Below are 13,862 nucleotides of genomic sequence, written 5' to 3' on the forward strand. Positions count from 1 at the left end.
CCGCACATACTGAGGCCTATCTGTCAAGTAGTCCACTATCCAATCCACCATGTGAGAGTCTACTCCCATCTATGGAGGGGAACAAACAGTGGACCTTCTTCTGGAGCGGAAAGCAGTTTGGTCTCTAAATTCTACCCCATACAGATTGCTTTTGAGTGATCTTATTGTGTTGGCATGTGGCCAAGTGGTTAAGGTGTTGGTCTAGTGATCTGAAGGTCACTAGTTCAAGTCTCAGCTAAGGCAGTGTGTTGTGTCATTGAGCAAGGCAGTTAACCACACATTGTTCTGTGATGACACCAGTGCCAAGTTGTATTGGCTCTAGTGCCGTTCCCTTGGACAACATCGGTGGCATAGAGAGGGGAGACCTGCAGCATGGGCAACTGCCAGTCTCCCATACAACCTTGATCAGGCCTGCGCAAATCCTATGTCCCTCGAGACTAACGGATGCCTGTATGAAATTGGGCAGTGAAGACCATTAAACAGTCTTCCTTAATGCTGAGGGAACTCAGCAGGACTCTCAATCTGATGTGTCGACTTCATGCCTGACTTGCTGAATTCCACCAGTATTTGTGTGTGTTGTTCACTTCCCTCTTTCTCTCTTTGTGAGTTAAACAGACCTTGTTTAAAGAGAACTTGGAATGTATTGAATTCTCTATTTCTGCAGTCTTGCACCGAACCTTTCCAGGCTACTATTTATTTATTGAGATACAGTGCAGTATAGGTCCTGCAGCCTTCGAGCCTCACCACCCAGGAACCCCCCGACTTAACCCTAGCCTAATCAAGGGGCAGTGTGCAATGACCAATTAACCCACCAACTGGTATGTCTTTGGACTGTGGGAGGAAACCAGAGCACCCGGAGGAAACCCACACAGTCCCGGGCAGAACGTACAAACTCCTTAGGGACAGCAACAGAAAATCACCGGGATGAGCCTCAGAAATACCCGTGAGCAGGTTAGAGTCCAGGCATCCTGTGGAAAGCGGCCCACTTCCTGACAGCACAAGGTATTTACACCACTTGTAGCTCGGAACTCCCTGCCCAACTGCACTGAGGTTTTCTTTGATAGAAAACCTACAGTGGTTGAAGATGGCACTTCACCAGCACCTTTTCAAAAGCATTAGGGGATGGACAATCCTTCCAGCAACTGCCCAGATCACAAACATTAGTGGGAGGTTTGCATCTCCCTTGTTAGAAATGGTCATTTGTTGGGAACTTTTATGTTGTAAATGTTACTTGGTACATAATCACTGTCTCCAAAAGGATCCTATCACCAAGCCTATCTTTGCTTCCCCCTCACACTTTGCTTTCCACAGGGATCACTCCCTCTGTGATTCCGTTGTTCATTCATTCCCTACCCGCTAATCTCCCTCCTGGCACTTACCCTGCAAGCAGTTAAAGTGCTGTATGCACGTCTGACCTGCTTCATCATTACAGTCAGCTGTGTGTGGGGAAAACCATTCCCTTGAGTGTTTTAGTTTTCTCTGATAGACCACTCAAAGCCACAGTTTAACGTGTTGAAAAGCTGCTTGGAGAAGGGAAAAAGAAAAGAAACCCATTTGGGGTTGTACCTCCAATGAGTTTCATTTTTTTTCCCCCTCACTTTTCTTGCTTAGTAGGTTTTTTTAATTCACAAAAATTTTCAATCCTTAAGATAATTTCTTCTCTTTTGAGGCATTGTAAGTGTTGTTACTTCAATGTACTTGTGCTGTTTTTGAATAATAATAATAAAAAGGTTTGAAAAGAAAAGCTGCTTGGACAGGTCTTTGTGAAGATTCTGGCTTTTAGTGTAATGAGGCACGATTAGCGTAGTGGTTAGCACAATGTTTACAGTACCAGTGAACCAGCTTCAATTTCTGCTTCTTCCTGTGACCGTGTGGGTTTCCTCCGGGTGCTCAGGTTTCCTCCTACATTCCAAACAGGTACCAGTGGGTAGGTTAATTGTTCATTGTAAATTGTCCCGTGATTAGGCTTTGATTAAATTTGGGGGATTGCTGGGCAGCGAGGCTTGAAGGCCGGAAAGGCCCGTTCTGTGCTGTATCTCAATAAAATAAACTTAAATATATAAAGAAAGTATGGAAAAGAGCAAAGTATGTTGGTCAGTAAACAGGCTTTGGCCTTAATTTCAGTCCTGGGCGGTTCAGTAGAATCAGCAGCCAGAGGCAAGCTTTGATTGCTATTGTCTTCTGTGCCCACCTGTCTTGGCCAGTGGTTTGGCCTGTTCTTCTGTACGGTGTGGCTCCACCCAGCTTCCAACATTGTGCCTCCCTCCCTTTCACCCCCGGGTCCCAGTCCCAGCCTGCCTGTGCCGAATGTGTGGAATCTCATTTACAATGTGGTTCTGTGGCAGGAAGTATTCAGTAATTAGCTGCTTCCTGGATGAATTGTTGCGTATCGAGCAGGAAGCAGAGACCGAGCCTTCAGCGGAGATGGAACCTGTGGAGGGAAATGGAGAGGCAACGCTTCAGTTCAAGAGCCTTCTTCTGGACTGGTGCACGTGTGTGCCGCTTATCGAAGATCGGATGTGCTGTTACAGGAGAGGGTCCAGAGGAGGATCATGAGAATGATCCCAGGAATGAAAGGGTTAATGCATAAGGAGCGTCTGATGGCTCTGGGCTTGTACTCACTGAAGTTCAGAAGACCGAGGAAGGAATTTCATTGATATGAATAGAATATTGAAAAGCCTAGATAGTGGACATGGAGAGGATGTTTCCTATAGTGGACGAGTCTAGGACCAGTGGGCGCAGCCTCAGAATAGAAGCACATCCATTTAGAACAGAAATTAGGAATTTCTTTAGCTGAAGGCGATGAATCTGTGGAATTTGTCGCCCAATCAGCTATGGGGGCAAGTGATTGGGTATGTTTGAAACGGAGGTTGACAGGTTCTTGATTAGTAAGGGTGTCAAAGGTTACGGGCAGAAAGCAGGAGAATTGGGTTGAAAGGGAAAATAAATCGGCCATGATGGAACAGTGGAGCAGACTCAATGGGCTGAGTGGTCTAATTCTGCTCTTAAGTCTTAATGGTCTAACACAACACAATAAATGGCCATGCTACTCAGTGAAGTTGGTCTGGGCACTTAAAAGCTGTGGTTTGAATCAACATTATCTAGTGGTAATGGTACTATAAACTCTGGATCAAGAGTATAAGGTGATGAGAGGCATTGATCGTGTGGATAGTCAGAGGCTTTTTCCCAAGGCTGAAATGGCTATCACAAAATGACAGTTTTAAGGTGCTTGGAAGAAGGTACAGAGGAAATGTCAGGGGAAGTTTTTTATGCAGAGAGTGGTGAGTGTGTGGAATGGGCTGCCGGCGATAGTGGTGGAGGTGGATACAATAGGATCTTTTAAGAGACTCCTGGATAGGTACATGGAGCTTAGAAAAATAGACGGCTATGGATAACCCTAGCTAATTTCTAAAGTAAGTACATGTTCAGAACAGCATTGTAGGCGAAGGGCCTGTATTGTGCTGTAAGTATTCTATGGGTCACAAATCTGGCATTTATTATGTGAATTGATTTCGACTTGGGATTTTGTAGGACAGAATATCAATATCTTGAGGTACAGCGGGTGGAGATGTCTGCAATGGGTATAATTGCTGGTTGCTTCCTGTAAACCAGAATAATATCCAGATGTGATGAGGAATTTTTTAAGTGAGAGATCTGATATAACAGAAGTGAAGCAGCTTGTCTGTCACATTTGAATACGTTCAGTTTAATGCTCAAATTAAAGGGAGATTTTACAGGTAGCATTTGACAATCTCAAGGACTTTTAAAGAAGTTACCTCATTGTAGGAAGTATGTGAAACCTTTGGAGAGGGGGCAGAGGAGAGAGAAAGTCAAAATAAAAGAGCATAATGTCACCATATACTACCTTGGGATTCATTTTCTTACAGACATGAAAATAAAGAAATACACTTGAACTTATGAAAAATTATATAGAGACTGCAACCAAATTACAGCAGAAGACATTGTACAATGGAGAGTGAGTTATAGAGTGAGTCTGTGGTTGTGGAATCAGTTCAGAGTTGAGGTGTGTGAAGTTGTTCACTCTTGTTCAGGAGCCTGATGGTTGAAGGTGTAGGTTTATCAGGGTGCTGTCTGGGTTGGAGAGTATGTCTTATGAGGAAGGGTCGAGCAAGCTAGGGTATTTCTCTTCAAAGTTGAAGGTACATTTATTATCTTAATTATGTATACTATATGCAACCTCAAGTTTCTTCTCTGTACAGGCAATCACAAAACAGAAACCCGATGGAACCCATTATTTAAAAAAAGACTGTCAAATATTCGATGTGCAGAGAAGAAACAAATTGTGCAAACAATAAAGTAAGCAAAGCGCATTCAGAACTGAAGTTCATGAAAGTGAGTCCGCAAAACCAGCTAATACCACAGCCGATTCAGGAGCCTGTTAGTTGTATGAAGGGAGATGAGGGATGACTTGATAGAGGTATATAAGATGATAAGGGGCATCTTTTCCCAGGGTGGCAATGGCTAATACCAGGAGGCACAATTATAAGTAATTTGAGGGAAATATGGGGGCAAGTAACATCAGAAATAGTTTTTTTTTTACAGAGTGGTAGATGTGTGGAACACACCGCCAGGCTGGTGGTAGAGGGAGATGCATTGGGGACATTTAAGAGACTCTTAGATGGGCACATGGATGAAAGGAAAATGGAGGGCTCTGTAGGAGGGAACGGTTAGTTTGATCTTGGAGTGTGTTACAATGTTGGCACAGTATTGTGGGCTGAAGGGCCTGTACTGTTCTATGTAATTAAGGAGAAACAGTTTTTAACCCCAGATGGTTTTAGGCATTGCGTCATTGAGTTCTGGAATGTGTTGTCAGGGTGATGGGAACAGTTTCAACATTCCCTTTCTTTATGCAATTGGATAAATACTTGAAGGATGAACACTTGTAGAATGCAGGGGTGTGGGAATAGTTCATTGGTTTTCCCAGTGACATGGTTGTCTGAATAGTCCACAGCTCTTCTGCTCTCTTTTTTTGTCTGAGGGGAAATCCACAATACTTTGTCTCCTCCAGGAGGAAGATGAATAGATGCCCCATAAATAGCAAAATACAAGTAGCAGTAAGTCATGTTGCAGTAAAACTGATCCCTCAACTGGTCCACTTCCCTGTCTGATCCTCTGATTGTTTATCCACAAGACTATTGGCAACATCCTTGAACGTATGACAGGTGGATAATCCCAATGCTTAGCAGCTCTAAGTAAATTCAGTGAGAGAGTTCATATTTTCTTGTAACACGGGCCATTCAGCCCATTGAATGTATGCCAGCTCTCAGAGTAATCCCATTTCCCCCAGTTGTTTCCCTCTAACACAGGGGATCTCAACCTTGTTTATGCCATGGGCCCCTGCCATTATCCAAGGGGGTCCATGGACCCCAGAACGGGGATCCCTGTTCGAAAGAGGGCACTATGGTGGCGGCTAGCATAATGCTATTATAGCTCAAGGGGTTCTGGAGTTCAGAGTTCAATTCTGGCACCGTTCTGTAAGGAGTCTTTGTACGTCCTCTTATGCATTCCATTGGAATGCATTGGTTTTCTCTGCGTCCTCCAGTTTTCTTCCACAGTCCAAAGACATGCCAGGTAGGTTAATTGGTCATTGTGCACTGTCCCATGATTAGGTTAGGGTTAGTCGACATTGTCAGGGGTTGCTAGGGCAACAAGGCTCAAAGAACCGGAAGGACCTACTCCATGAAGTATCACTAAATAAATAGATTTTCTCACACATGCCTGTCAATCCCTCTCCAGTTCTCCCACCGGCTACCTACACCCCTGGGGGCATCTTACAGTGGCCAGTTAACCCAGCAGTCTTTGGGAGGGGGGTGTAAACAGGGTAAGCAGGGAGACAGTGCGAGCTCTAGACAGTCAGAAATGGGAGTCTGATTCGAATCCGGGTTTCTAGAAGTGTGAGACAACGATGTTACCCTATTAGTGCAGAGTTTTATCACTGCATTCTGAGACTATTCTCCAGCCTATTGAAACAGCTTTCTAGCGTCCCCTGGGTCAATCTCTCTCAGGCTTAAATATCAGAATCACTTTTATTACCATATAACCATATAACAATTACAGCACACAATCAGGCCATCTCGACCCTTCTAGTCCGTGCCGAACGCTTACTCTCACTTAGTCCCACTGACCTGCGCTCAGCCCGTAACCCTCCATTCCTTTCCTGTCCATATACCTATCTGATTTTACTTTACCACTGACATATGTTGTGAGATTTGTTCTTTTGCAGCAGCAGTAGAGTGCAATACATAAAATGTACTATACAGTATAATAAACTTGTATTAAAATATTAAATAAGTGCAAAACAAAAGAGAAAAAATACTGAGGTAGTGTTCAGGAGTTCATTGTCCATTCAGAAATCTGACGGTGGAGGGTAAGAAGCTTTTACTAAAACATTGAGTGTGTTTCTTTAGGCTCCTGTATCTTGTCCCTGATGGTAGCAAAATAGAGGGCTATGCGGTAGGGAAATTCTAGGCAGTTTCTAGAGTAGGTTACGTGGTCGGCACAACATTATGGGCCAAAGGGCCTGTAATGTGCCTTAGATTTCTGTGTGTCTACATGCTGGGTGATGAACGCTGTCTTTTTCAAGCATCTCCTTTTGAAGATGTCCTTGATGATGGTGAAGCTAGAGGCCCATGATGAGTTCGCAACTCTCTGCAGCTTTTTCCTATCCTGTGCAGTGGCCTCTCAACACCAGAGAGTGATTGATGTAGCCAATCAGAACGTGCTCCTCTGTACATCTGTAGAAATTTGTTAGTCTTTGATGACATAGCAAATCTCCTCAAACTCCTAATGAAATATAACCATTGTCGGTCCCTCTTTGTAATGACATTGATATTTGTTTTAGTTGTTTCGAGGAATATTCTGCAAGAAAAAACACAAAAGAATCATTTGACCAAGAAATAACAGAAAAGAAATGCAAGCTGGGTCATTTTGTGGAAATAAATGTTCTGCTATACTAAGAAATGTCTCCCTTCCTTGGTCACTCTTAGATTAAGAAATGCAAATACACCTGGATTTCAGACTAATTTGGGTAATACAAATGCATCCAGATATCAGACTAATTTCAAGTTGAAGTTACTGGAACAGTGTGACATCCCCTTTAATATTCTCTGTCTCGCCCCATTCAGCTTGCATGAACTGAGGGAGAATGTCTCTCAAAATATTCTCTGTCTTGTCCTATTCAGCTTGCACAAACTGAGGGAGAATGTCTCTCAAAATATTCTGTCTCGCCCCATTCAGCTTGCACGAACTGAGGGAGAATGTCTCACAGGAACATAAATCGCTCAAACAGAAAGAGCTAGCGGATGGGCCTAATGCCTCACACGGATACGGAGGGAAGTTTGGTGTCCAAGATGATCGTATGGATAAGGTAAGGAGTGTGGACTTCTGAACAAATTGGAAAAAGCAGATGGCTGTAAGAAAAAAAAGTCTGAAATAAAGACAGACAAAGCTGAGGTAACACGCACAAAGTACTGGAGACACTTAGCAGGTCAGGCAGCATCTGTGGAGGAGAATAGCGATCGACATTTTGGACTGAGACTTTTCATCGATCAGCCTGAAACTTTTGATTGTTTATTCCCCTCCATAGATGCTGCCTGACCTGCTGAGTTCCTCCAGTAGTTTGTGTGTGTTGCTCAAGATATTCAGCATCTGCAGAATCTCTTTGTTTATATAATGCTGGAAACACTCTAAGTCAGGCCCAGACATAATGCCCAGACCACTTAATTTTTGTCTGTATGCCATCACTTCATCTTGTAATAAGTTGGGGGTTTTGTTCAATTTAATTTCTCATACAGAAAATCATTTCACTATTTTGGAAATTTGACCAAAAATCAGAATATCACTTTTAATGAATTTTTGCCGCAGTGGAGGGAGAAGCAGTTGACATTTCAGGTGAAGAGCCATTGTCAATCCGTTAACAAATAATTTGTTTGTGAAATATTTGACCACTGAGGCTATGTCTCCTGGTTCTGAACCTACTAAGTGTTCTTGGGCCTCATGCGTCTTCAAGGAAGCACAGGGTCAACGCTTCCTTTGCTCGACCAATGTTTTAGTGTGAAATAAAAGGTGTTTTCTCCTTTCTGTTCGTGGGAGCTTGATGTTGGCTAATTTTCTGCTGTTTCTTTTCTGTCACATCGCGATTATAATTATTATGCCTGGATTGAGTCGTGAAGCACTTTGGAGCATTCTGAAAGGAATGTGGAAAGCATTAAATGCAAACCTTTTCCTTCAAAGTGAGCAGCAAGTCTGCTTGCTATAAAGAAAGTGGTCTACATGTTGAGCTGTAACTCTGTCTTTTGCGGGGTAGCTACTCTGTTTTTGCTTTCTTTTTTAGTATCTACAGTTGTCTCTCTCCAGCAAATTCCCAAAGCAGTTTTAAACAGTTTGTTCTGTTTTGGAAAGCACTATTAAAACAAAAAATTCATGCCACCTTAAATTTCTTCCCCCAGGCAGTTAATCTGATCAACCATTCTAGTCAACCCCACCCCACTCTATTAACTCAATCACTGCACTGTAAACACGTGAAACCACTTTTTATAATGATGATTACATTCTAAATACATGCAGGAATTTATGTATTTATTCACATTTTATTCCATATTTGTATTTCTAACTTTGCATAAATGTTGAATATTGTTTTCGTTGCATGTAGCACAGAAACTGCCTAAATGGTGAATAAAGTTTACTTAATCAAAAGTAACACACAAATGCTGGAGCAAGACAGAAGGTGAGGGTGAGGCAGTCTCCACGGAGATTAAAAAATAAAGCGCCTACGTTTCGGGCCAAGACCCTTCATCAGGTCTTGGCATCTCAGCAATACTTCCAACATCCGCTGAATCTCTTTGTGATTATATCCTTAATTGAAAGAGTGTGAGTGATTAAATGCCTCACCACCCAGGACATGCCCTCTTTTCATTGCTGCCCTCGGAGCAGGTAATGGATGCTGAAGACACACGCTGAACAATTCAGGAATACAGGTGGCCCCCGTTTTTCGAACGTTCGCTTTACGACAGCTCGCTGTTACAAAAGACCTACATTAGTACCTGATTTTGCTAACCAAAGAGGATTTTCGCTTTTATGAAAAAAGACACCCGCTTTATACGTGTGTATACCCCAAGAAAGACTATCATACTGTGAAGCCTTGTGCAGGCAGTTGTGTGCAAATGCGCGAGTGTGCTTATGCACGTACGTGCCGATTTTTTTTTTTTCCCTCTCTAAATCGATTTCAGCTCTCTGTCTTCCTGATTTTTTTTTGGATAATTGAAACTACACTGTGCATACAATATTTCTACTTTATATAGGGTGTATATTTATCATATTCCTGCTTTTACTATATGTTCATGTTATTTTAGGTTTTATGTGTTATTTGGTATGATTTGGTAGGTTATTTTTTGGGTCTGGGAACGCTCAAAAATTTTTCCCATATAAGTTAATGGAAATTGCTTCTTCGCTTCATGACATTTCGGCTTACAAACGGTTTCATAGGAACGCTCCACCTTCGGATAGTGGGGGAAACCTTTAGCTTCATCCCCTCTGCCTTCAGATTTCTGCTTGGTCTTTTGCATGACTTGTTTGTTATTTATGTCTTATTGTAATATATAGTAATTTTTTTTAGTGTATTGCACTGTACTGCTGCAAAACAACAAATTTCAGACATATGTCATTGATAATAACTCTGAATCTGAAAGCAAGGGATCCCTCCTGAACCTTTAAGAGTGGTGTTCAATTCTTGTAGTTGGAAAGATGTGAAGGTATTTTAAAAGCACTTGAAAAGTTTCATGAGAATAGTTACTGGGTGAGGGACGACAATCAGAAGGCTATAAAGGCTGGGATTGTGTTCAAAAGCTGAAAAGAAAGGTGATGGAAGTACAGGCAATCCCCAACTTGTTTGTTGTCCCATGAATCAGAAAAAGCCACTTTCTATACCTCCCCATTCCATGTTGCTTGACATAAGCTTCTTATAATAGTTTTCATTCAATGTTTTATATTCACCCTAATAATGGCCCATCATTGGTTGGGTCAACCATGGATGTTGTATCCTGACTGTCGCAGTCGATACACAAACCAGGGCAGTAAGGTATGGACTGCAAGCTGCTGCCCATGCAACAGCCTCTTCCGCTCCACATAGCTGCTGAATTCAAAGGAATGGCAGAAGTCGATACAGTTTGGAACCAGCGTTGAACTCAACGTAGGACTGCATTAGGGACTCCAGCTCCGGATTTTTTCCTTGGGGTTTATTTCTGAAGCCTTCCCCATGAGTGGGTATAGCTGCAAGGCAGTGGAGATTTGAGATCAGAGTTTTCCTTCTAGATGAGCTGCCAACCACAGCTGATGAGCCCCATCTGCCCAGAGCAACTGGCTTTAAAGTGCCAGTAAGCAGCCTTTGGCCTCTCTCCTGTCGGTAGAAATGGATCCACTGGGTTTAGTAACTAAGCCACACGTGAATGGCAGGAGCTGGACTCGGTTGTCAGAGACCATTTGGGACGCAAGCCATTGGGAGCATTTAATTGGTAGTGAGAGCTTATCCCCACTACCCCACTCCTGGCTATAACATCCTTGTGGAAACATATTCACCCTACTACCCATAATTACATCAATGGAACATGCACTCAGTGGTACTTTAATAGGTACACCTGCACATCTGCTTCTTTTTATGTAATTTACTTTTTATTGAAGTTCATCATCAAACAAACATTTCCATAAGATGTATTTCAGAATCCAAATAGAACCATAGAACATTACAGCACAGAAACAGGCCTTTTGGCCCTTCTTGGCTGTGCCGAACCATTTTCTGCCTAGTCCCACTGACCTACACCCGGGCCATATCCCTCCAAACCCCTCTCATCTATATACCTGTCCAAGTTGATTACAGTACTTTATCTAATCAGCCTGTGATGTGGCAGCAATTCAATGCATAACAGCATGCAGACCAAGCATCAGAGTGGGGAAGAAACACGATCTAAGTGACTTTGACCATGGCGTGATTGTTGGTGCCAGACGGGGTGGTTTCAGTATCTCAGAAACTGCTGGTCTCCTGGGACATTCATGCACAACAGGATGGGAACAGGGGTCTTGCAGTCAGATGCCTTCCAATTCCTGTACCAGACAGGTCAGAAGACTCAGTGGTGCTCCTGTAAAATTTGGTTAGATTGGGAGGTGGGAGCCTCCCTCTCTTCAGTCTCCACAGAAAGTGGAAGCGCTGCTCTGCTTTCTTGAGGCATATTCTTGGGTTCAGGTCAGCCATTTAAGAAGAGAGATATCTTGAAGTGTGATTGTAATTCTTTGGAACGCTCTCCTTTTGAAGGCTTTGTGATCTCAATCACAGTTTATTTGAGGCAGGGGAGTTTGATTTTTGGGTCTGAAGGGAGTCTGTGACAATGGGTGTCACATGGGGAGCGGGTGGTGGAGAATGGGTGAAGTTGGGCATCTTCTATTGTATTGAATACTATACTTGCAACTTTTAAAAGATACTTGGACAGGTATAGGAAACAGTTTAGTGCAGGGGTTCCCAACCTTTTTAATGCCAGTGAGCCTTACCGTTAAGCAAGGTGCCCATGGACTCCAGGTTGGGAATGAGGGATATGGACCGAATGCTGGCAAACGGGACAAGCTTACATGAACAATTTGATCAGCATGAACCACTCAGGCCAAAGGACCCATTTCCAATTTATAGGTCTCTAGGGATCATGTTGAGGCAACATCTGTGTCCACTTTGTATTTCAGTGGGCCTCAAGGAAACGATATGATTTGGCGATATGAAACGGTACGAGTCAGCTGCACCTTTCCTCATTCCCTGTCACGCCCACTGTTGAACTTGAACCCACATGAGGTCATCAGTCGCCTAAATGCAATGATACCCTTGCGCCAGGGATCACTGGTTGGCCTCGTGCGGCCGGCGAGAAGTGCCGTTGCTACTGGCCTGGAGCGCAGACAGATGGGTACCGCCTCTATACGTGTTTAGCACACCGAATGTTTGTGGGGAACCTGGTGCTAAAATATTTGCAGATGACCTAATTTGGGCTCAGGGTTTCGTAAGTAGCAGAGCAGCTACCTCGCTGCGATCTACTGAAAGTCATCCCTCAAGCCAAACTTTTGTTGGCTGATGGATCCTCCCTACCTACGGGGGGGGGGGGCGGGCACGTGCTCTGTCGCACTCGCTCGGTCGGTCGCTCTCTAGGAACTGCAACCGCCGAGGCCCCGGCACGGGGACCTCTGGCCCTTACCTTGTCCTCTCACCCCACCCACGACCAGCCATACCTGGCCAAGGCGGGAGGCTGGAGTTCAGGCCCAAATGCTGTCTAATGAGGCAATGAAGCCCTTAAAACTGCTTTGGCACCTTGAGTCCAAGCACCTTGCTCTTAAAGACAAACCCGTTGAGTTTTTTTGAGCGGAAAAAAACATGAGCAAGCAGGACAGAAGCAAGTGCTGAGAGCCATGAAAACTAAATTGCAGAATAGACTGGACAGAAGGAACCCCCTTCGAGTATCGCTGTATTCCGGTCGTGTTTAACACCCCCGCCCCCCCTGTTGGCCGGTCCACAAGAATATTGTCAATATTAAACCGGTCTGCGGTGCAAAAAGGTTGCGGGCCCCTATTGTACGTAGATGAATTTCTTGTTCCCAGCTCAGAATCTGATACCAAGTGTGCTGCAACTAAAAACAGGAAATTCTGGCAAAACTATTTCCGTGGAGACAGCAACAAAGTTAACATTTTGGGTCAAAGATATTTAACAGGAAGGTCAATGTTTAAAAAAATTAAAGATGCTAAACCGCAGCAAAATAATTATACAGAAGTGAATCTCTGAAGGAATACAGGCTACGCTATTTGCTGTATGAGAAACTAAATTAAGCTCTTTGCGAGGGTTAAATATGTTTTCCAGCTATCCTCTCACCTTTCTTGCTTTTGTGGAGAGGTGCTCGAGACTTCCTGGTGACTTCCCATAGGAGCATTTTCTCACTCCCACTGACTTGCTGGGTTGCTGGGATTTTGAGCTTGAGTGAGGTAGAGGTAATGATCTAAAATTAGCTGCTACAAATAAGAGTATCTCTGATAAATCTTGCGTAGGAATTTAGACGAAACTTCGCTATGAACGTAATTTTACTTCAAAGAATTATTGTACTAAACATTATTGATATAATTAAGGGGAAGTTAAAGAAATCTGGAGGAGGAAGAGATGGAGAGAAAGAGATGGTGGGTTTTGATGGAAAGAATAGGACAGTGGTTCCCAACCTCTTCTAATCCCCACACCCCTAGGAAATGTTTGATTAATGTTCGCACCACCTACAAAAGTAATATCACATTCGAAGATGAAGAAGTCTAATTTCTAATTTTTGAACCACATACAATACTGCGGGTGAACAAATTGAACTTAAAAAAAAATAAGCTTTTAATTCAGTGCATAAAATGCAAATATAAACTCAGCAATTAGATTCTAATTTATTCAGAAAAAATTGTAAACAGTAAAATCAATCCTAATTGTGAACATAAAATTCAATGACTTCTTTGCTCCTGTTTCTCATTCGTGATTTTGTCTTGATTGACAAAAGAGAACTGAAGCCAGATTCACACAAGTATGTTGTTGCAAATGGAGTGAGGACACGGAGTGCTTTTCCACCAAGTCTTGGGAACATATGCAGTGCTGCACACCAAAACTCCTCCAAAGTCTTGCTTTCAAATTGCATTTCAAGAGCTCGATTTGACCACAAATCAATAAAATCTTCCTTCAGCTCTTCATCTGACATTTTCTCCAAATTGTAGGAATATGGATTCATGATCCATTCTTCTGAAATCTCCAGCAGCAAAATATCCATCAAACGATTCTGACAGCATTTCCAAATGAGCCA

General features: G+C 43.1%; 1 protein-coding gene across 3 annotated transcripts in view; it reads left to right on the forward strand.

Moving 5' to 3' along the window:
- The window catches only part of cttn (cortactin), an 83,118-nt gene that overhangs the window by 22,233 nt on the left and 47,023 nt on the right, over positions 1 to 13,862 (forward strand). For all 3 annotated transcript variants that reach the window (XM_073049799.1, XM_073049801.1, XM_073049800.1), the window contains exon 4: positions 7,258 to 7,387. In XM_073049799.1, coding sequence (XP_072905900.1) covers positions 7,258 to 7,387 — 130 coding nt within the window. The remainder of the gene's footprint in view (positions 1 to 7,257; positions 7,388 to 13,862) is intronic.

The sequence above is a fragment of the Hemitrygon akajei genome, chromosome 6 (assembly GCF_048418815.1).
Source record: "Hemitrygon akajei chromosome 6, sHemAka1.3, whole genome shotgun sequence".
NCBI classification, from domain to species: domain Eukaryota; kingdom Metazoa; phylum Chordata; class Chondrichthyes; order Myliobatiformes; family Dasyatidae; genus Hemitrygon; species Hemitrygon akajei.